The sequence below is a fragment of the Passer montanus genome, unplaced genomic scaffold (assembly GCF_014805655.1).
Source record: "Passer montanus isolate IOZ18808 unplaced genomic scaffold, ASM1480565v1 scaffold184, whole genome shotgun sequence".
NCBI lineage: Eukaryota > Metazoa > Chordata > Aves > Passeriformes > Passeridae > Passer > Passer montanus.
Genome location: NW_024365826.1, coordinates 480,015 through 504,314, shown reverse-complemented (window position 1 = coordinate 504,314; position 24,300 = coordinate 480,015). Strand labels below are relative to the sequence as shown.

The 24,300-nt window shown below is 45.6% G+C and overlaps 1 protein-coding gene across 3 annotated transcripts in view; it reads right to left on the bottom strand.

Moving 5' to 3' along the window:
• CLIP2 (CAP-Gly domain containing linker protein 2) overlaps positions 1–24,300 on the bottom strand; it is an 81,376-nt gene that overhangs the window by 24,189 nt on the left and 32,887 nt on the right. For all 3 annotated transcript variants that reach the window (XR_005627149.1, XM_039705776.1, XM_039705777.1), the window contains exons 3-6: positions 19,964–20,502; positions 7,835–7,959; positions 2,037–2,250; positions 910–1,107 (exon numbers count right to left, since the gene is read on the bottom strand). Coding sequence is in view for 2 of the 3 variants with exons in the window: in XM_039705776.1 (XP_039561710.1) it covers positions 910–1,107; positions 2,037–2,250; positions 7,835–7,959; positions 19,964–20,502 (1,076 nt within the window). In the remaining variant the exon portion in view is untranslated. The remainder of the gene's footprint in view (positions 1–909; positions 1,108–2,036; positions 2,251–7,834; positions 7,960–19,963; positions 20,503–24,300) is intronic.

Sequence of the window (24,300 nt, the reverse complement as noted above, 5' to 3'; positions counted from 1 at the left end):
GATCCTTTTGGAGACTCCAGCTCTGATTAGAGTTAAGAACTTGAAGCCTGAAAAGTTCTGAAATCTGGTCAGAGGTTGCCAGTGCAATTCAGCCCCAGGCATGAAGCAAAAGACATATTTCAGACTTCTGATAATTTATTTGTTACAGATAATTACTGGGAAACACAATGCACAGGAAGAATGTCAGCTTGCAGTTGATTTCCCAATTTCTCCTGCATTTCTGACAGGCAGGTGTGACCCACCACTTAAACATACAGTGCCATCCCTGCTCCCAGGTAGCTCACTTGGCTTTAAAAGCATGAGTAAAGAATTTAGAACAACAGCAGACAATGAAGAACCACATACTGACAAACAGCACAGACACAACTCTCTTTAAGCATGTTAATACATAAAGTAGCCTCTGTACAAATGCTTGTGCAAAAAAACAAACACCACCCTGTTTTCCTTCCAGATATATTATATATATATAATATATATATATATATAATCAGCCTGTTTTCCTTCCAGATTTCCTCCCTTTATTAATGTTATAAAAGCATCCTCTCTGGTGGGAAAGCAGTGGCATATGAATTGAGTTGATCCTTCAGCACCATAAAATCACTGCAATGCAGTCCCAGCCACAGCCAGATTCATTTGCCTTGCACTTGCATTTCAGCATTGAAATGTATTGATCCAGCAGACACAAACTATCTACTGCCTCAGATCTGGCACAGTCCTTTCCCTGCTCCTGGCTCAGGGCAGAGTTAGCACATGTGACACTGGGAGGAGAAACATCATCAGCTTAACTCACCAGATAAAAGGCAGAAATTCAGAGCCCCAGTTTCCCACACAGTGGTAATGATCTGACACTTTCAGGGAATATAATTCAGACATCTGAGAGCTAGTGATAAAAGCCCTACCACCTCCTACCTGCTCGTGCTGGGCCTTCATGATGGCAATCTCCTTCTCCACCTCGCAGATGTGGCTGGTGGCTTTGGCCACCTCTGCCCGCTCCAGGTCCCGCTCTGCCAGCAGCTGCTCAATGTGCTGCTGCTTCTCCTTCAGGGCCTCCTGCAGAGCTGTGGTGCCAGAGATCTTCCTGGCATAGCGGGACGAGGTCTCTGTCAGCTGGGAAAGAGTTCAAAAGAGATGGGGTGAAGCTGTGTCCTGTCCAGAACAGCTCAAGTCCCCTGTTAAATCTGGAATGCTGCTCACCTAATGATCATTCATTATGAAGAGAGCTGCAGCTCCAGCTCTGGGCCCTACAGGGGCGGTGAAGTCTGAGAAACATCTGGACAATGCTCACGAGCTCAATTGCTCTTCAGCACTGCAGTGAACACAACATTTCCCAAAGGGCACAACATAGGGTGGGAACTGGGTCAGGGAAATTATCATGCATTCTATCATCCGCCTTCTTAGATAGATTTTATTGCTGGCCTGCACTGATGAAATCCCAAAGAGTGAGCTCAGCTGGGTAGACTGATCTCAAGTGGAGACCAGTATGGAGTTATTTGATCCACTCCCAGGAATGACACTGCACCCTTGTTCCCAGCCAAGAGGGCTGTGGGTGTTCTGCAGCAGCACCACAGCAGAGCTAGAACTTTTAACAGTATCACTGCCTGCTCTGCTTTCTGCCTGCCTGAGCACCTGCCAAAACCCCAGGCATGTGACCCAGGACATTGTCACCCTCCACAGCGAGACAGCCACAGCAGGAGCTCTGCACAGCTGCTCAGTGGAGCAGCATGACCACGTGAGACTGGAAAGAGTGTCCTTTTTCTGCAGGCATCTTTATAAACCTGCTCTTGACAGCAGAACTGAGATTCATCCCACTGCAAAGTGCACTTCAGGCTCTTCCATGGGCACAGCTGCTTGGTGTCCATTACTTGGAGGGAGACTGTGAGGTGTGTAACACAGTCCCACACTCCACCCCCCTCACCTCGGGAATGCTGGAGGAGCAGCTGCCCTGGAAGAAAACCCCAGTCCTCCAGCTTGGGGCAGCTGGGTCACAAAGGTGGACTGAGGAGCAGAGACCAGGGAAATTATCATGCAATACTCACCAGCCCACTGCGGCTGGGCCTGCCCCCGACCGAGGAGGCCACGGAGCTGACGGAGCTGATGGAGGAGCTGCTGGGGCTGTGGGTCAGGGCTGACACCCCCATGGCCATCCTCTTGCTCTTCTTTGCCTTGGCAGGGCTGGTTGATGGGAACCCGATGCGGATCACCTTGTGGATGGGAGCAAAGAGGCCAAACTTGGGTGGGCACTGAAAGTACCTGGAATGCAGGAGATGCACCTGGTGAGAAGTGGCAGAGCAGCCAACTCACCCAAGCCTTGCAGAATGGCACTGCCAAGCAGTACAAAACCCACAGCTCATCTCTGGGTGCTTTCACAGAATTCACAGAACCACTGGGTTGGAAGAGACTTTAAAGAGCATTGAGTCCAACCCAGCCCAAACACCTCAACTCAACCCTGGCACCCAGTGCCACATTCAGGCTTTGTTAAACACACCCAGGGATGGTGACTCCACCTCCTCCCCAGGCAGCCATTCCAGAACTTTATCACCCTTTCTGTGAAAAGAGTTTTCCTAATGCAGCCTCAGTCTGTCCTCTGGTTCTGTCAGTGCTGCCTGGAGAAAGAGCCCAACCCCACCTGAGCACAGCCACCTTCCAGGGAGCTGTAGAGTGTAAGGTCACCCCCGAGTCTCCTTTTCTCCAGAATAAACAACCACCTTTCCTGTGTACAAGCAATTGGATTATTCTCCTTTCCTACTTGCAGTACTGGCAATCTCCCTGTTTGCATTTGTGGTAATTTAGCAGGGGGACCTGAGATAATTGCCAAGCACCAGCTGCTGTGCACTTTGGTAAGATGCCAGGAAAGACACAGCTGGCAGCCTGAACATAAACACAGCCACAGCACAAGCACTCCTTCCTCACCACCAACCTTCCCAAAATCTGGGTGTGCTCTTCACCCTACTTTGAGGACAGTGATGTAGTAAAGTGTGTCTGCAGGAGATGTCAAAGATGGACAAGGCTCTATTCTGTGAGCTCAGCAATGAGACAAGAGGCCACGGGCAGGAAGTTCCAGCTAAAATTGAGGAAGAACTTCTTCCCTGTACAGTGACCCAAGCCCTGAACAGGCTGCCCAGAGAAGCTGTGGGGATATTCCAGAACCTTCCAGACACAATACCATGCCATGTGCTCTGGGATAACCCTTCCTGAACAGGAAGGTTGGACTAGATGAGCAACTGTGGTCCCTTCCAACCTGACCCACCCCGTGACTCTGTCAAATAAAAAGATCTGAATCACACAGTTCTGAACAAATGTTCCACAGGGTAAAAATCTTTCCTACCAAAACAGCAGCTCAAACCTTTGAAGCTAAAAATACCATTACAGCAAACTCCAGCGTGTGCCACCTCCTTTGGGTGGCAGAGAAACTGTTTCCTATGTCAACAAACTTGGAAAGATGAAAGCATGGAAAAGGGAGGACCAGATAATTACAGTGCATGGTCTCTTCCACAACTGCACTGAGCCCGATGATTCTGCCTCTCCAGAGCCCTCTTCCAGAACAAAAATGAGCCACAAGTCAGTGTCAAACCCTGGAAACACCTTGAGGGCCTTGGCTGACCAGCAGAAGCCAAGGTTCATTTGCTGCTGGCCAGCTGCACTGCAGCAAGAAAAACCAGATCACCTCCAGCATTGTGTCCCCGAGTTCAGGGCAGCAGCTGAACAACAAAAAGCTCCTCTAAGAGCTTTCTCACAGGCCTCCCAGCAAGAACAGGACTAAATACTGGGCCATAAAACAATCTGTCCTATGTTAATATAAAAAAGCAGGTTCTAATGACTAAATTACACAAATCCAGTTTTATTAGAACAAGTTTTCTCACTCTCCAGATGTGAGCAGCTGTTTCTCCAACTCCCTTTTATTTTTAAGAGCTGGCAGCCATACAGCTGTGTCACAGGCAGACCCCTGTGTGCTTGGGAGGCCAGGGAACAGCCTGATCTCCAGCCAGATGAGAATAAAATTAAATTTTAAACATCAGCTCAGATCCATGTTTTTTCTATAACAAACTTTAAACAACCCCTCTACAACCCCAGATCTCTCAGCCTCCTCAGCTTCCTGCCAACACAGGCCCTTGGGTTTTAAAAACCAGCCACACCACAGGCTGACCTCTTGAAAACCTGCCAAAGCCCTGCTCAGCATCATCTTCCCAAATTCCAGTAGGCACAGGCAGGCCAACAGCCCCTTCCACAGCTCTGCCTGCTGTAAGCACAGCCTGGTACTCATGGCTGCTCAACAATTCCAAATGTTAATTCCCTTAAAAGCCTCTGACAGCTCTTAGCAAGTTCAAACTTGCATCACTATGTCTGCCCATTTTCTTTCAGTCCAGATTGAAAGTGGTTGCAATTAACTTTTATAATTCAGAAGCAGGAATTGGGTCCAAACCACTTGGAAGAAAAAAAAAATCTACATGGAAACCAAGAGCTGCTCTCACTGAGTGTGGAGGAGCTCTGTACTCACGCTGCAGAGAGGAAACAGGGCAGAAAAGTGATGGCAATGCAAACTGCAGGTGGAAAACAGCACAGCATATGTTGAAATAGATGGAAAAATCTTCAGTATCCAAGGCTGACAAACAATGCAAAAGTAAAAGGTCTGGGCAGTTTAGTGAGCAAGGACTCTTACTGGAGCAGAGAGAGAAGGGAGAACATTAAAATAAGCAGGTCACATTTAAATTACTAGAGATGAGTCCATGGAACTTGCTTGGCTTTGTGGAACTGACACCAAACCACACCACACCAGCACCTCTGCAGTCTCTGTGCAGACAGGAAAGCAGATGCAGCAAAGCTCAGTGCAGATCAGCACCACCTGATGCACAGAGGGCTGCCCACAGTGACACCCTGTCCCCTGGGCCACTGCTCCTGACCCACAGCTGCTGGGAAAGCCCAGCCCTGGGCCTTCCCTTGCTGCATACCCACACCTGAACCTGCAGTGACCCACCATGGGAAGTGAATTTATGGAGAATTTCCAAAGCCTGACAGAACGCTCACACAGTGAGCATCTGTATGCAAACCTTGAGATAAGAAATACTGACTTAGAGATGCCATGGAATGGGATAGATATTGCTGAGAGAGAAATGGAGCAAGAAACAAGTTTCGGAAGATGGCCTTGCAAATTGGACTGGATACTTTAGAGAAATAAAACTACAAAAGATGCATTGTACTAAGACCCACGAGGGGTAATTTTAGATGATTTGCTTTAAGGCACTTATAGCATGGTGTGGCTAAAGCTGATAGACCAAGAAACCCTTATAATATATTGTAATTAAGAAATAGTTGGCTTCTGATTATAATAGCATTAATTATAACATCTGTATTGTCATGAGACTTAAAATGGAATAAAAGTTTTTATAAAACCTCTCAGTTACTCTATCTCTGGGCCAGACAAAGACATAATCTGACAAGCCACCCCAAATTTCAGCCAGTTCACCACCAGCCCAAGTGGAGCTGCCTGTGGACAATGTCACCAAAGGCTCCTCTGCTGCTTCCACCAGCCTCAGGGCCCTGAGCTGCAGTTTTGGCCTCACTCTCCTGCTGCAGCTGCAGCAGGCAGTGCTGGGCTTGCTGGCCAATGCTCACTAGATGGCAACCACCACCAAAGCACAGCCTGCAGAGTCCTGACAGCCCTGCCCAGGCTGATCCTGGCAGGACAAGAGCAGCCCAGCCCCAAGAACTGCATGCTGCCACAGCAAGCAGGGAGGGCTGACTCGGGGGGGCCTGCCTGCCCCAGGGGAGTTGGTTGGACTGGGTTAGCTTCTCCAAAGCACTGCTGCTAAATGGGCACCTGCTACAAGGAGACCAAAGGTGGGAGGAAGGACAGACATGGACAATGCTGCAGCCTTGCCCTGAACAGTGTGAAGCAAAGGAGAAGCCTCTGCAGACAGGGCACACACCAGAACAGCCCCAGCCAAGATGAAGCAGTTTCAGAAGACAGATGACTTCCAAAAGTTGGATTTCAAAACCACAGCAACAGAGGTACAAGGATGAGAGGCAGACAGCACCACACTCACATCTGCCTTTCACACCTTCCACGTGCACAGAGACAATAAATGCTTTCTGAGCACCATGAAGATTAATCTTCCAGATTGTTTGAATGGTATGATAAAGAAAGCAGGGACTTGCATTCACTCCATGATTTATTCTCTGCCATCCTGGCTCTTTTATTTTGAGAACAGGCAGAAACTCAGCCATCTGCTGCCAATCATTTACTGCTTTCTTGCCCTGACATTGAACAAGACAGCTTTTCTCCTCCATTTAAATGAAAGCACGTGGCTGCTGGACAAAAAAAAGGCTCACCCAACATAAGAAACCATTTACTGCTTTCTTGCCCTGACATTGAACAAGACAGCTTTTCTCCTCATTTAAATGAAAGCACATGGCTGCTGGACAGAAAGGGCTCACCCAACATAAGAAATCTTTATTACAGAACCTGAGATCTAACAAGGCAGGAACTCGTAGCTCCTTAGTTTCAAAGCTATAGGTTGGTCTTGATGACATCAAAGGTCTTTTCCAACCTAGTTAATTCAGTGAAAGACAAATCTCACCTTTAAAGCCAGTCTGCCTTCAGAAGTTCCAAGAAACCAACAGTATTTCCCACTTAAGGAACTTGTGTAGGACAAGGAATCAGCTGCCCCTGTATTTGAATCATGGTGAAAGAGCTACTGTATAATTCAGATTTGAGCACCACCAATTTCAAGATCCAAGGCCTGGGTCATTCCATTAACTAAACTCCACAAGAATAGAAAGAGCTTCCCAGCAAGCCTGTGAGATGTCCTTGCCTAGTTTTATAGGTACAAGGTCTTTTTTGGAAAAGAAAAGAGTGGAGGGGCTTAGGGAGTCAGAGGTGATAAGATCCATCAGCAGACACCTATTCCCACTACAGAATTAGTACAAGGACACAAAACAACCAGCAACTGTTCTTTCAGTTCTCTGGAAATCTGTTCCCAGAATGAACAGAATAAAACATTAAGCTGAGGAGAAAAGAAAGTAAAATCTTTGTAGTTCTGACAGGGTAACATAGCACAAGAAGTTTATGACAGGAATGTGTGGTAGAAAGCAGAGCTAATACAATCAACAGAATCAGTTTCTAGCAAAAATTAAATCCCACTGTAAGTTATCTTCTCTCCCTACCTTCTCCTGTTTCCTGAAGCCATTCAGGTTCCTCCTTCACAGAAGTTATCTGATCCTGCTTTAAAGTGGCCCAGTGATGAGGTTTGTATTGATCTCCCTGCAAGGCTATCCAAAAACCTAAAACACTCAAAATTAGACTCTTCCTCCCAGCCCACAACAGTCAACCAACACAGCTCTAACTCTCTGTCGGAATGCTGACAGAGTAACCAAATTATCCTTTGTGTCCTTAATAAAAGAAAAAAGCCCAGAAGTTTCTCTCCTCAATTTGGTAAAAAGACACCTCATAAGACCTTTGAGACTTCACCTCAAACCTAAGGTTACCTAATTAGACAGAAGCCAAAAAGTCCACCTAAGTAATTCACTAGAAAAAGAACAAAATAAATAATCGTTTTTGTAGAGTGTTTGTAGCAAGAACCTCTTGCCCCTTGGCTCAGTTTTTCTCTGAGAGCTTTGTTATTTTACCTTTTATTAAAACTTTTCTGTTTCCAACACCATCTCAGAAGCCATCCTACTAATTTTATGCCACTCCAAGTAGCTGAGCCATCTCAAGTATGATAGATTCCTCTAAGATCCCATAAGAACTCAGAAAAACCCACCAACTCTCCTCCTGGAGCTGATGGCATTTGCCCCCCGGGCACCCAGGAGGTGTGCAGGGGTTCAGAGCACCCAGTACCTTGTGCCAGCAACTGCCCCATCGTTCTTGCCCAGGGGCTCATCCAGCTCCACTCCACACCACTCTCCTTTGGCAAAATCCGTCTCTCCCACGTAGCGCACCACTCCCGTCTTTGTGCCACCGACCTGCCAGGGAGAAGAGGGGCAGAGAGAAGAGGTTTAGAGGAGATGTTCAGAGAGAAGAGGTTTGGAGAAGATGTTCAGAGAAGAGGTTTAGATAAGAGGATTAGAGATAGCAGCAGTGTGTAGTAATAGCCCCCCAGCTGGGTAATAATTATTATAGACTCTGTGATTCACAGAAAGCTGCTCAATCTCTATTTTTATTAAGAAACCCATTGTTTTTATAGACATTTATGATACAGCTGGATTGGTCCTTTAATTAAAACACTATCACTATTGGTTAATTAAGAAACCACCCTTTGGTAAACAAATCTCTGTCACACATTCCATGTGTTCACAGTAGCAGGTGAGCAAGTGGAGATAGGAATTGTTTCTCATTTTTTTCTCTGATCTTCTCACAGCCCTTCCCAGCACAATGCCTGGGAAAGTTGTGTTTTTCTCTGTGGTCACAGAGCTGCTGCCACACAGCACTTCCACTGACATGAGGGGGCTGAAGCTGGGACAGGTATACAGGGGGACAGACATCTGTATTTTCTGTCTCAGATCTGATGCAATCAGCAGATGCTTCTCACACCGAGTTCTATTTAATTGTTATAAAAGCAATAACATCTTCGATTTTACCAAATATAAAATGTTATTGCTTTTGTAGTTGTTTTGGGAAAAACAACAACAACCAAGCATAAAGCAGCTAAAAAGAGCTCTTTCTGAAGTTCCAAAAAATGGGAACAATATTGAACAGCTCTCACACCAAGCTCTCCCAGCACTAAAGTTCTCTTTCCAAAGACTGCAAAGTGATTTTGGGACTGCCTGCCTGGAAGATATCTGACTAAATATAATGAAAACATATTTCAAGGTGTCAACTAATTACACCAAGTTACTTGTGAGGCCACAGAGGAGTTTAAGCCCTGCAGGCACAGCTCATTCCTGCCTTCCTGAGGAACCATCACCTGCACTGACAGGTTTTCAGCCCTGTTCTGGGCAGTACTGGGACATGACAGCAAGAGCACAGCTGAGCCAGGAAAGCTCCTCAGCTTGCTCCCAGGATGTAGAAACTGCTCAGAATAGAGGTGTTCCACTTTTATCTTCACTTCCCACAGCAACAGTGCTGACAAACTGCGTGGGAGTGGGGCTCAGCTCACTGCCAGGCATCCTCCAGCACAGGTTTCTTCCCCCACCATGGAGAAATAAGAATAAATCACACCTTTTTCTTCTGAATTTACACTTAAAGTTCTTAAAGTTTGCAGCTTACTGAGGAGACTTAAGGAGTTGGTAAGTCAGGTAGCTGTGCTTTGATCATTGTTTGAGAGTGTGTGGCACTGAGCAGCAGCTGCCTCTGCTCTAAACACTCCCACTTAGACACTTGGCTGAGAAAAGGAAAATAGAAAAGGAGGAGGGTGATTCTAAAGGTTCGTACTTCAAGCAAATCAGCATAATTTTAAAATTCATCATTTATGACCTAAACCTTTTTAGCCTATCTCTGCTAACGCCTAAATTCAAGGAAGAAAGCTTAAAAATAAGTTTAATTTTAAACTTGCAGGTTCATCCTGAATGACTTGCAGTTATTAATTTTCTTAATATTAAATTGAACATTAAAAAGTATCAACAGAGTGGTTTTTTCCTACAGAAAACAGTGAGAGCCAGAAATCTCTGGGTTTGTGTATTTTAGAGTAGCAATGTTAGATTTACCAATTCTAAATCCGTAAAAAATTGCTTATGTAAAAGAAAAAAGAGTTTTCCTAGACTAAAAATAACACACCTTTATGGACTAAACAGCACAGCTCTGAAGTCTGGGTGCTACCTCAAATCCTGGGAGGCTGCAGCACACAGCTTGAGTTAGCTCTCTGGAATTTCTCTCACTAGGGATTCAAAGCACTGCTGCTTATGGGAGAAAATCTTTGGGGATGTTGCTCTCTTTGCTACAGGATAGAGTAAAATATTTGCCAGCAGGAAAAGGATCATAAGAAAACTTTCTGGTACTACATTATGCCCAGGAGTAAAAAGACAAATCAAATGCAGTATTGGTACTTGGCAAGTTACTGATTTGAACACTCACAGGGAATTCTTTACCTTACATTCACAGTTAATGCTGGTCCCTATTTTGATTGATTTAATATAAATTTAGCCTTTTAATATTAATGCTATGATTTAATATCATTCAAATACATTTCTTTAGCTGCAAGTTGAACTCTGTAAAAGTGCAATTAATCTTAATGTCATTCATAGGAACTTACCATTGCTGGTGTGCCCCCTCAATTTTATTTTTATTGAGTTTTAATTCCAGATGTTGAGTCAGATATTTCTTTTACCAAGCCATATCACCCTGGCAGAGTCTCATGTAAGCCTTAAAAATCCAAAGAGCTCCCTCCATCAATGTGGCATCTACTGCAGGGCCCCTCTCTCCCACCCACACAAAGAACCACTCAGGTACGTCCCCATCAGTATGATTTATTTGAGAAAGCTGTTTCCAACCAAGAGAGTAAAAAACTACCCCCACTGACCCCCACACACCTTATTTGTGCCAACACTAAAATTGTGCAGTAGGAGTGTAGGTCATGCTCCCACCCAAAGCCCCACTCAGAGGACTCCAAGCACAGACCAGCTCCAAAACTCCCCTGCACAGCCACCATTCCCTCCTTGCAGAGCAGTGTGGGCTATTTTCACTCTGGAGCTTTCATTATTCTGCTCTCCTCTCTGTAGAACACACCCTGCCATGCAGCACCTCGTTCTCCCCAAGCCAAGCAGACACATCTGCTCTGCAGAGCCCAGCTGCAGGGCAGCCAGAAGCAGGATCAGCTGGCACACCTGCATGCCAGTGCTTGAGCCCCTTGCTGAACTCCCCACCTTTTGGCAGGCATGCAAAAACTCTGAGGGATGGAGAGTCCAGAAAATTCTCCTGTCTCAGACATGCAGATTTGTTCAGCTAAGGCTGCTAAAATTAACAAAGCTTTGAGGAAGCCAGTCAGCAGGTTGTGCCTGTGTCATTCACATTCACATTCTCTGAATGTGATTCCTTCGCCAAGGTTTTTTCTCCTGGGAAGCTGAAAGGCAGCAAGAGGCCTCAGAGAAAAGGAAAACAACTCTTATCTCATTTGCGTCTCCTGTGTTGTGCTCATGTGGAATGTGGTTGGAGATTGTTTACCCACAGGTGATTGTTTCATTGGGTTCTGGTGTGAGTTGTTTTCACTCTTTGGCCAATCAGGGCTAAGCTGTGTCAGACTCTGGAGAGAGTCACCAGTTTTCATCATTATTATCTTTTTAGCATTCAGTAAGTATCCTTCCTGTATTCTTTAGTATAGTATTAATATAATATAGTATAATAAAGTAATAAATTAGACTTTTGAGAACATGGAGTCCTCCTCATCATTCCTCCCAGACATCATGAAAAAATATTTACAATACCTGTGGATGAAATGGTCTCATCAGAACAGAATGTTTGATTCCATCAGACCCTTCAATAAATCAGAGGTGTCACATTGGCAGAGGAGGTTAGTAAAGGCTTGGCTGTACTCATGGGAGCTCAGAGCCTTGGACAGCACTGTGTGTAACCCAGGTGTGAACAGCAGCTGAGCAGGGTGGCTCCTGTGGCATGGAGACCAGAGGATTTCACCCCAGAACACCCCAGCCCAGTGATGGCATCAGTGCCACTCCAAGCCATGAATTTCTCTGCAGGGAACTCGTTTGCATGTCTCAGCCTGGCCTGGTCAGTCACAGCCACATCTCCAGCATGCCCAGGGTCTGCAGTGAAGCAAGGACAAAGTGGAGAGGGCACACCTCTCTTTGCTAAGGCCTGAGACAGCACAGAATTAACAAAGCTTAATTAACCACCAGCCTCAGTTCAGACATGTCATGGCTTTTGGAGTTGAAAAGTTTCACTCAAAAATAATAAAATTCCAAAAGCTTTTCTGAGAAGCCTTTAACAGTCACCTTACCCAAACTATTGCTGAGATTATTCACACCCAAGAGAATGGGATTTTACCAAATATAAAGTGTTAATGCTTTTGTAGTTGTTTTGGGAAAAACAACAGCAACAAAAAAGTTTCACTCAAAAATAATAAAATTCCAAAAGCTTTTCTGAGAAGCCTTTAACAGTCACCTTACCCAACTATTGCTGAGATTATTCATGCCCAAGAAAATGGGATTTCACCAAATATAAAGTGTTAATGCTTTTATAGTTGTTTTGGGGAAAATAACGACAACAAAAAAACAAGTATAAAGCAGCTAAAAAGAGCTCTTTGTGGAAATTCCAAGGAATGGAAACAATATTGACACAGTGATACTAGATTTTTTTGGTTTAGAGATTACTTTGTCAACATTCCAAGTTTCTCCAGGTAAAAACACTTATGGTTAAGTTTAAACAAGTTTGTGGTAACCTCTCCTCTTCAGCTGGAGTTGAGCAGCCTCTGAGCCACACACCTTGGAGCTCCTGGAAAATCCAGCTCCAGAGCTTTCTGCTCCCTTTTCCATGCCTTTAATCAATTATTATCTTGCTGGCTCATCCCTTCCCCAGTGAAACATCCCCAGTAGTTTCAAGGGACAGTCTAGGGCCTGATCTCCACAACAAAATGAAGCCAAGGATATTTAGAGGCTATTCAGCAGGTCTGTATCCACTGGTGAGTCATCAGCACCATGCAGTCATGGAAGGACAGCCACACACCTTCCCTGCTAATTACAGTACCATTGACATCCCATTTTGCTGTGCTTATCCCATCAAAATGACAAAATGGGATGCAGACCAGTATCCCAGGGCTGAAAAGACAATGATACTGATTCTTCCTGACACAGTCTTCAACAGAGCTAACATATCATTTAAACCATTTACCAGATCTCAGTCTGGCTGCTGGGAGTGACACCCCCTGCAGCCTGTGTCTGCTCTCTGCTCCTCGTGGCCCTGCTCATCCCACAGCAGTTTCTTGCTCTAAGCAAGAACCTCTTGGGAGCTGCCCTCACCCTATGGCCTCTGGGCACTGCTCTGCTTGCAATACACTCCAATACTGCTCAGGAAGAAGAGAAAAATGCAATTCTCTGTGCCTTCCAGGCCATCAGGGACTGTCCCCAGCCATGTCATGTACACTCAGGGGTCAGCAATGGCTGAGGCACCTGCTTGATCATATTCCCATGCAGAAATCCAGAGATAACACTGTCCTTTCTGTTTAACATCCCAATTTACCCATTTAAATTGATTTTCAAAGTGTTTCCACAAGACAAGGCTGCTGAGCAGAGGGTGAGGTGGGAACACAAAGAGCCCAGCACATGGACAAGCCTCCTCTGCAGAGCTCCTGTGTCCTGTGCTGGGCCCCAGCAGAGCCTGAGACACTCCTGCTGCTCATCTCTGGGAAGAGGAAGGAGGGGATTGGGAAAAGAGCACACACAGGACACTTGCTTCACACTCTGAGGACCTTCAAGTACTTTCTGTGTGCAGCACATCAGCTTATTCCACTGGGTGATGCCAACAAGAACTGGGTAATCACCTTTACTGGACACGTGCTTTGCTCTGGTTAGAGCTGTACCTGCAGGCCTGTAAACTGTCCAGCCTGTAAAATGGAGCAACCATCCTTTCCTGGGGGATGAATGGCTGGGTTTATTTCCTGCTCCCCATACTCACCCACCCACTAAAGGATCCTATTTCCACCCAAGCTCAGAGGCAGGAGCTGTGATTTCCCATCACAGACAGTTTAGCTCTTCTAGCACTGAAAATCACTGTACAATAACTTGATTTACAGAGGGTGCTTTTGGCAAAGGCACAGGCTGTGAGTCCAGCTGCTACAGACCACCTGAAATAAGGCAAGGGGGTAAACGTGGCCATCACATACTGGGGCTGTGTCCCAGCTACAGCCAGGGTCAGCAGCTGGTGAAAGGTGAGAACTGGCTTGTGATCAGGTTTATCTGTAAATACAATTTACCTCTATGTGCAGTCTGGCCTGGCCATCAGCAGCTTCATCTGATTTAATAAATACCATGTCATCTGAGAATGCCAGAACTGGCTCTTAAGGTAAGGGGAGAAACAGACAGCCAGGAATTACAGGCCAGCCCTCTGTATGTGAAGCTACAGGAATTTTTATAGTTTCTTTTCATCCAACCACTCATCTTTGTGCCTACCCATCCCCACAGCACAAGTCAGCATTGTACAGCAATGAGTCTGACAGCACTGCTGATGCAAGACATTTCTGTGCATTTATCTGTCAGGCACCAGTGAGAAAATAATATCCTAGGGAGGTGGTGTAAGAGGAAAGCCTGGAATTACAGCATCTCCTCCTGGGGCTGTCTCCAATACTAAGTCTACCTGTGTTATTAACACAGTTTGCTCCACCACAGTCCACTTACAGCTCCCATTTAACCACAGATACTGCACCCAGCAGACAAGGGCCAGGCAGGGGCTCAGCCCAAATGAATGCTTAGGAGGGTGTGCACAAAGAACCTCTAAGGGTTAGTGTGGCAGCAGGGCAGGGCACTTGCTTTGGGCTATTTATTTCCCTCTTTGTTTCACTGCATAGAAACAGGATGGTTTAGGTTAGAAGGGACCTTGAAGTTCATCCTGTTTCACCCCTGCCAAGGGCAAGGACACCTTCCACTACACCAGGTTGCTCCAAGCCCCATCCAACCTTGTCCTGAACATTTTCAGCGATGGGGCAGCCACAACTCCCCTGGCCAGGGCCTCAGCACCCTCACCAGGAAGAATATTTCCTAATATCAAACCTAACACTACTCTGTCAGTTTGAAGCCTTTCCCCCTTATCCTGACACTCCACACTCCTGTAAAAAGCCCCTTTACAGCAACTACCTCATACAGTGAGGAAGGAGCTCTAACCAGGAGTCCCAGATGTTTTCTTGTCTCTTAAATCCTGCAAACAGCTGGAACACTGCACTTCCCACTGCCTGTTACAAACTTCCACAGGGATAGGGATCCATCATCCCCACAGTGCCATTCTGCTGCACTCTCTAGCCATGACACAGCAATTGCTGGAGCTTCAAGCAGGCAGTGGAATACTAAGAATCCTGCCTTGGTACAGCTACAGAATGGGATCCTTCCTTCTTTTCTGCCTGGTTAGCAATAAGTGAATATTCCTGGTGATTGTCTGAGAAAGGAGCATTATTGTATTTGCTGGGAATGTCCCAAAGAAGGCAGGAATTATGAATCTGATTCCATGTTCTCAGAAGGGTAATTTATTACTTTATTATACTATATTATATTAAAGAATACTATACTATACTAAAGAATACAGAAAGGATACTTACACAATGCTAAAAATATAATAATGAAAACTCATTACTCTTTCCAGAGCCCCAACACAGCTTGGCCCTGATTGGCCAAAGAGTGAAAACAATTGACACCAGAATGCAATGAAACAATCACCTGTGGGTAAACAATCTCCAACCACATTCCACAGGAGCACAACACAGGAGAAGCAAATGAGATAAGAATTGTTTTCCTTTTCTCTGAGGCTTCTCAGCTTCCCAGGAGGAAAATCCTGGGTGAAGGGATATTTTCAGAGAATGTGAATGCCACAGAGCATTGCTGCACCTCTAGGACTCCACAAGCTGGGAGAGCTCCAATGGTTATCCAGGAGAATGAAGAGCAGGAATTCTTTCTTCAGGACACCTTGCACACCTTTCCAGCAGCAAGGCTTCAGTCTCAGGCACTGAAATTGCTCAGGGATTTTGGCAGCAGAGCAGTGAGTTGTCTCTGCCCAAGGAGAAGGGCTTAGGCTGCAATTCTCCTGCCCAGGGAGCTTCTCAGGAAATTATTTCTCACTCAGGAGGTTCAATGCTTTCTGCAGCTCTGGCCTGGCCAAGCAGGGCTGTGGCAGGGACAGATTCTTTCTGAAGAAAGAACTTGATTTGTTTATTCATGAGTGCTTTCCATCATTGGCCAGCAGCTTCAAGACACTGCAGGCAAAAGCAGTTTGCAGCAGACAGACAAGGTGATTAAAAGCACACGCTCAGGGGGAAGGCCAGGATCCATTCCCAGCAGCCCAGGCTCCAGCCCTGACCAGTGTCAGCTGAAGTGCTGCTGGTCCAGCATTTGCACTGGCTTTTAAGACCTGCAAGTTCCAGCAAAATCACAAACCTGGCATCCTTCCAAAAGGTACCTGGGGCAATACCCATCAGCAACTGAACCAGCCACTGGGATATACCCTGGCCCTTAAACAGCCTTATTTATCACTCCAGTTCAATGCTGAGCTGCACAATTCCAGTTAGGAAATACAAGCATGGCTGAAGGGCAGAATACCTATTCTAAGAGGAATTTTTTTAGTTTAAATTATTTTTTATTTAGGCTGACATATAATAAAACCACCTACTTCACCCACTTCAGAAAGCAATGGCATTTAAGAGGGAATGAGTTCAGCTGCTAAGAAGGCTTCTCCACAAAGAATGAAAAACACATTTTCTTAGGCAAAAAACCAAGCAGAAATTCCTCCCAGGCAGAAAATGCTCCACTGCTCTGTTTCCAGCCCTTCTTTCCCTGCAGAAAGGCAAGAAGCCAGCCTCACATTAACAGAACTTCAGCAATTATCCCATTTCAGGAAGCTCAACTGTCACTAAAGCAAAGGTTAATTGTCCCACATTTATTTGCCAGACTTCAAGAGATGAGTTCTACAACATTAGGGTGGATTTTTCATCTCTTTAATGCAATTTTTACATCTCTGGGAAAAAGTCTGAGTGCCAAAGGCAAATATTATCTAACTCTTCTAATGGAAAGCTTCTAATGGAAAGCTGAAAGTCACTTTCAGCAGCTGCTGGAGAGTCAGAGAGGGTCTTGGAACAAAGTAACTGAAAAGCAAAAATGTCTTCAAGCTATAATGGACTTTAATGAAGTCAAAGAAAGGCACATCAGACTGCAGAGAGCCAGGTGTCCATCTGGCTGACCTGGAAGGGTCTCCTGCAACCTTGTGCTCCATCACAGGCACTCAATGAAAACATGTCCTGAAAAGCCTGTGGTGGATCCCATACATCCAAAAGCCACTCTCAGATAAAATGACACTCTTTCAGAAAAGGAAACACTGAGAGTAAAAAAGACAGCTAAAACTGTACCAATCCATAGAGGATGAGCAAAGATTGGCTCAAGGAATTTGAGGCAACTAACATTTATTCACAATTATTGTTTATGTATTCCAATACCCAACATGATTAACTGACTCCTCCCATAAGTAAAATAAAAGCTGCCAAGCCAAGCAGATGTGAATGAACCATAACAGCAAATTATTTCTTCTTGTTATTATCTGTTTTTTTCCTGGATCTCTATGACTGTGTGAAACAATTCCTCATGTTTCTGTAAGCTGAGCATCCCTGTTAGAACCAGGGAGAGACTAAGCTTCTTCCAGGCTCACTCTTCTGCAGCTATTTATTACACTAACAAGTCACAGCATAAACTTTACCTAGTAACATCTGACGTGGATGAATTAGCAGGCAGGGAGGGCAGGCTTTTAAGGATGCACCCTCATTAAAAATAAACTAAAAAACCAAACCATTCCCAAAACATAACTCAACAGAAACCCAGGGGAAAGATGCTCCCAGGCTGTATTCTGTGGCTATGCCAAAATTCACTCTGTGTGGGCCCACAGAGGTGAGCTGAGTGTTCAGGGAACAGGTCCTGTATCAGAGAACTTATGGTCAGGAGAAAAAAAGGGAAGCACAAATCTGGAGAACATAATTCCACTGCTTGCCTGGTTCAGAAAGAACAGAGTCACGTTTACCATAGATTTTATATTTTGCAGTTTGCCTTCTATGGCTGCTGCTTATAAAATCATAAGTTCTCACCTGAACACTTCCCTGCAAGAAGGAGAAAATGGGAGCAAATAAACCATCAAAAGAGGGCAGATGCTCAGGTTCATTCCCCCATGTGTGGCTGCTGTACCACACCCACAGGAAGCACCAATGCTTGTGCAAACAGAGAACAGGGCTGCCACCTCTCCCTGCCCTCCCTGTCCTGGGGCTGCAGGGACAGCAGCAGCTTTGCTGCCAGCAGGGATGGGGAGGGATGAGAGCTGACTCTGCTGAAATCAGGAAGCAGACAGACCTTTGAGCAAGTGTCAGCTCCTGTGCACATTTTGGGGAAAATATGAGAAAATACAACTCTCAATTCTACAAACCTACATATTCACACTTAGGTTTACTAAGCATCATCCAGTGTGCACAGCAGAACCAACCTTCACTTTCCCTCACCTGAAAATCACCAACTTTACATTGTTTATATTTTATATAACTAAAATTAAAACTACTGGAGGACCCAACACTAGTCCCAAAAGGACATTTGAGACTGGCTCTGGCAATCCCTGCACACACTCCTGATTCACATGGACTGCGGAGCCAGTTCTATCAAGCACCTGTCATTAACCATGTCCAGTCTGTCTGTCCTTCCCCACACCCACTGCTGGCTCTGGAACCAGCTGCAACACTGCATGGATAACTTCACCTGGGATTCAGGTTATCCAGGGTGTGCAAAGACTGACCCCTCTGCAACCTGTCATGGCTGTTGGTCAGAGTCACCTTCACCTTCCAGATGCAGAGATATTACTGGGGATACACTCACAACAGATCTGTGCTCAAGGCCTGGCTCTTCCAGTATTTGATATCACACTATGTATCACACACACTAACTAAACTAAACTCTCTTACACAGCTGCAGGACAGAACTCAGTCTTCCTGTCTTTGATATCATTCTTTCCCCTCTCCATCTCCTCTGCTAGGACACAAATGATGACAAACTAGGTGGCAAACTTCCAGTAACCCATTCCTAGTACAAGTGTGGCATTTTGGCATAGTCATCAGGTAGTCTATTCCAAATAATGCAAAAAACAACAGGAATCAGATGTGGAGAACTCATCCACCACAACAATTTCTCCCCAAGTCCTGCCATCTTCTAAAAATTACTGGAGGTTCCTTTCTGTACGGGAAAGGAGTTTGTCACATCTGACATAAGAAAACTGAACCACCAGAAAGACTGACCAAGAGGAGAGATTCTTTCAAGTCCTTTCAGACCGTGTGCAGCCACGTGCAACAAGACACTGCTGCAAATTCCTTGAAAGCCCAAATAATACAGTCATTATGGAGTATCACTAGATTAGAACACAATAAATGATGTTGCTTCTATTTCCCTCATATTTCAGTTGTTCTCTCTCTGACATCTTTCTACAGTTCAGGACTTGTCCAATACACACAAGAAGTATTTTAGAACATGCTCTCCTGCACCAGTGCGAAAGACAGACGTGTCCAGAAGACACAGCATCCCAAATAACAGTGCAGATGTTTGATGCCTACTTGGCCCAGGTGTCTCCCAAGACCCTGCTCTATCCCAAACTTCACCACCAACCCTGCCCTCCTTTTGTCCCAAGCTGACCAGGAATATTCAGCAGGGGTACAAATCCTTTGCCATTCCAGGGGGACCCCACTGTCAGATCCCTGGATGCTGAGAATTTTAAACTTTCTGTGCTGAAAGGCACAGACTCACAAGAGAGCACTGCAATTGACCTGAGGCTGTGGAGAAGACTTCCAAAATTGATGGATAGTACTGTGATTACAGGTGCGTAGTTGGTTAGAAGTGTGTAATATCACAGGGTGAAAAACTTACAGTTTGGGGTTTTAGAATATAGAAATACATATGAAGCAAGATGGAGGTTTTAGGGCGGAGGCTGGTTGTTCTTCTTTACCTTCTTCTTCCCTCTTCTTCACCTTCTTTCTTCTCCATGGGTTTGGGTGATGTTTTGTAATTGGACAGGAAAGTCCACATTGCAGGCTTCCAGGTCACAGTTATTGGGTTAAAAGGGAAAATAATCTAGGTGTCATGTCTTAATTGGATAGTTTAGCCTTAAAAGACCTTGTACCAAGAGACAGCCATTTTGTGCCTTGCTCATGAAAGTCTGCCAAACTCATGGTTGTGAGGCTGTTTCACTGATAAGAAACAATAAACACCTGAATCCCAACATGAACTTCCATCTCAAGTGCCTTCAATCCCCACCTCGAGGGATCGATACCCGGATTGATATCGAGAAACCAACACCCCAGAGCCAACTCACCAGCACACGATCCCCAAGCCTCAGGTCCTTCTCCCCTTTTTTCACCGACCCGCTGTCCGACAGGTTGGATCCGGACTCGTTGCCCGTTTTCATGGCGCTGTTGAGGACGCTCTCCCTCAGCGGGATCACGCGAGTGGACAGAGGCGGCGTGGCCGTCCCTGAGTGCAGTGACAAGTTCTGAGCTGTCAGGGAGTCCACGGAGGGGGCGTCGCTCCCTGAGCCCTCGGCCACCGGCTGCCGCGTCAGCTTGGATGGTCGCGTAAAAATCCCCTGCAGCGGCTGGCACTCGAAGTAGCGCACTCCTCCCACAGAGCCGTCATTCTTACCCACCGGGTCATCCAGAACAACCCCTGCCCACTGGCCTGGAGCAAACTGCGTTTCCCCAAGGTACTGGATCACTCCTGGCTTCACTCCATTCACCCAGACACGTTCGCCCACCACGAAGTCTCCCAGGAAATCATCGCCCACCTCGGCGACCTTCGAAGCCGACTTCTCGGCGCTGTTGGTGGATGTGGTACCCTGCTTGTGTAAAGGTGAGCCTGTGGATCAAGGAAAAAGAGGTTTTGGTATAAGGAGAAGTCCTAGAAGGAAGCCAAAACATCAATAAAAGGCATTTACAGAAAGAAAACATCTGGGACAGCAACTTAGATTGCAGGTGTATGCCCTGTGAAGATTAAACCTGAGTGCTGCCTTACTTACACACCTTCTTAAGTGTTAATCTGCACAGATCCTCCATCTACTGCCCAGTTTCTCCAGGTCTCACACAAAACTTTAAAAAATGACCCCATGTTTTCTTCCCCTTTACAATACCTCAGCCCCCTCACAGCCCCAGAGTGTGGATAAGCTCAAAAGCACAAGAGTGGTGATAAGTGCTTAAGGATGAAAGGGAGCCCAATGAACTGCTGCTTTGCAGAAAGAAGCCAAAGTCATCCTTTTACCCAAAAAAATAAATCAAAATATATATCTTTAGGGGGGAAAAAAAAAGTGTGAGCCACTGATGTTTTAGTACTCGGCACTATGAGAACCCCATTGTGTGTCCCACTAACAGCTCCTGTGGGACGACACAGTGCCCTCCACAAATTCCCCATTTTCCCCAGCTGCTGCTGCGTCCTTTACTGGAGCAAATGCAGCAGCAAGTAGACACCTGGGCTATGTTCAATACAAACAGCATCTCTTTAAATAGGAAGCATCCACAAAGCCTCATGCACAGCCTTGCAGGGTCGCACAATGTGCATGGAACTCAATAAACTGGCAATAAAGAGTGCCATTTTCCCAGCATCAGCCTTCCAGCAATTCTCTGCTGCCTGGGGAAGGAAAACTGCAGGTGATGCTGGTATTCAGTGATCTGCTCACTCTCTCCAGCAGAATCTTGATTGGCCAAACTCTCCATAATACAAAAGGGTACCCTTAAACACATGACAGGTACCTGAATGGGAACAGAGTCAACCCAAGCAAATGAGACAGCAGTGACCCAACTCTTGCTGACCCCATTGTCAAACCCTCCTGTCATGAATTTTGGGCTTTCAGCCTGGGCTCCAGGCAACAAATGACAAGGACATGTGAACTTCATTAAAACTCTCTGAGGGTTAAAGGGGGAAGTTGAGTAAAGCCCTAGAAGAAACCACAACAGAAACTGAGGAAATAAGCTTGCAAAATAAGACCCAGCAAGTCGCATACCATGGACCTTCAGCCATCCTCAGCTCTCAACAGCCCTGAGGTCCCAAGTGTGGTTCTCCCACACAGCTGGAGTAGGGGGGGTTTGCAGAAGGCTTGCTCCCACGTATCCTGTGCTCAATGAAACACCCTGGACTCTTCAGTCCAACTTTCAGCTGAAGTTTCTGGGTACCACCAACCAGAAAATTCTAAAGCACAGCCAGGAAAAAATTTTTATTTGCTACCAGAGAAGGCTGGCAGAGGACACCCTGAGCAGCTGCAGAGACAAGTAAAACTTGAGTAATGAACTGTGAAACTCGTTCAGCCTCAGCCATCACTGTGGCTCAGTCTGCAACACTTCCACAGCTCTTTCACAAGTAATGGGCCTGACAGATCAGGCTCAGCTCCTAGAAGGAGTGAAAAACATAAAAGCTCTCAAAGCAAGATACTTGAAAGCTTTGCTAGAGGTCTAGGAAAGAGGAAAGAAAAGAGCAGCATGGCAATAGCAGGAAGAACTTAGTTTCTGCTAAATCATGTGTTACAAGGGAACAATTTTGACACTTGGGTTTTTATTAGACTACAGAGTCAACACTTAACAAATTTCTATGGCCACCAGTTTGGGGCCCTGGAAGCAGTACCTCTGCCTGGTGTGAGCCTTGTCTGAACAAGAAGAGAGCAGCAATTAAGGTGTGACTGTACAAACTCCTCTCACAAACAGGAGTATCTCCAACCAGCTCACTGGGCTCAGCAGGCTGGGGCTGGAACAGCTCTTGAGAAGATCAGCCAAAAGGGGCATGCACAGCATAACACATGGGGAATGTTCAGGAAGATCCCATGATGGGCACAGGAAGGACAGTAAATACTGTCCCCAGCTGTGTCAATACTGTTCCCAGCTGAAAATATTGGTGGCAAGAGAGACCATGGAGCTCAGCCAGCTCCCAGGGAGAGCCTTCTCCTGGCTTCTAGACCCTGCCTTAGAAGTTTCCTCAACCTCACGTGTTCATCAAGAAGTTTTGGGGGTTTTTGGGAAAATTTCTGGCATTTAAGCTTGTGTCACTCTCAATTTTGTAGGACAGTACACCAAGATGAGCTCCATCAGATGGATAGCATTACATCCAAGAACCACTTTCACCTTGAAAAAATTAAACCCAAAGACTATAAGGATGTTTAGAGCTTTTATCCTTACAAAAGACTTTAAATAAAAAGAAGCATGAAGGAAACATGGCTCCATCCATCTGAACTATAAAAAAAATCACAGGTAAAAAATAAGGCCACTATTGTTATTTCAATGCTTAATAGCACAAGACACTAAAGCAGTCAGATTAGCAAGTTACATTTTAAGAAGGCTCTAAGTTAAATAGCCAAAGCTGGCTACAGGGGGTTATCACCAACAAGGTCTGTGATGGGTAGGAGAATAAATTAAATTAGAAACACAATTTGCACCTTGGTTTTGTGCTTGGCAGAGCACCCCAACACACAAAGATCATGCCACTGACATGTCTGCACACGCATCCACCATGCCAAGGACAGCCTAACTCAGCCTACTGTACAGGGAACTATAAGCACATAAAATCTGGGGGGCTCTGCTACTACATTGAGAAGAGATCAAAACTGTTTTTCTACACTTACTGAGCCCAAGTTTCAGCCCAATAGTTCCTGATTTCAGGTGTTAGTTAATGGTCAAGATACAGGTCACATTAACTCTCACAAGCACCTCTGCAATGTGGCTGGGATAAGCAAACCCTTCAGCAGCAAAGCTCAAGCAAAGAAAGGCAGGAAGGCTGCCCAAGGCTGAACAAACAATGCAGCAGGATTTAAATTGCATTTAGACTCACTGTATTTCATTGCAAGAGCAAACACCTTCAAAACTGACTTGGACCAGCAAAAAAATAAAGAACAGTTCATTGGATTCCTGGTGCAACACTGTCCTCCCCCAAAAGCCAAAATTTTAGTGGAACTTTACACACTCTTGATCATTTTAGGTGCCTGTCTGATAAGCAGGTATGCTGAACTACAGTAATTACATCTCAGGGAAACAATCTCATCCCAGGCTCCTGAGCAGTGCAGTGCAGGCAGAAATATCATTATTCTTGAGCATGAGGTGAATTATTCAAAAGTACAGGATGTAAATAAGGAACTGCCTGAAGGTTCACCTTGTTTATTATGGCCACAGTGTAGAAACTTGTGTTTTACATGGCTTTCATTACCCACATATGAAATAATAACCACAGAGCAGCTAATGGGCTTTGGTGCAGCAGGTTTTCAGAGAAGCCAAGAGTAACCATGATCAAGTGGAACTCATTTCTCTTGGCTTTTACTAACCCACTAGCTAGATGGCCAGACAGCATCCCAAGTAGTCCAAGCAGACTAAGCTGTGACCCTCCCAGGCAGGTATCTGGTGACCAGCCTTCCAGAGGCAAATGGCAGCAATGAGTAACTTGACTTCAGTCCCTCAGGATAGCCCAAAAGTGAGAGCAGCTGGTGGCACTGCCCCCAGAGACCTGACACTGGCATTACCACCCTCCAGGTACCTCTTACAGCTGAAGGGAAAGCCACCCAAGAGGATTGCCACGAAAGAGTCCTGAGCTTTTCCAGCCTACAGGCACCTCAAGAGTTGGTCTATTGGTGTGTGTCACTTGGATTTGCTGTTTTGAAGAAGAAAAGTCTTCCTGTTCTAGGCAGAC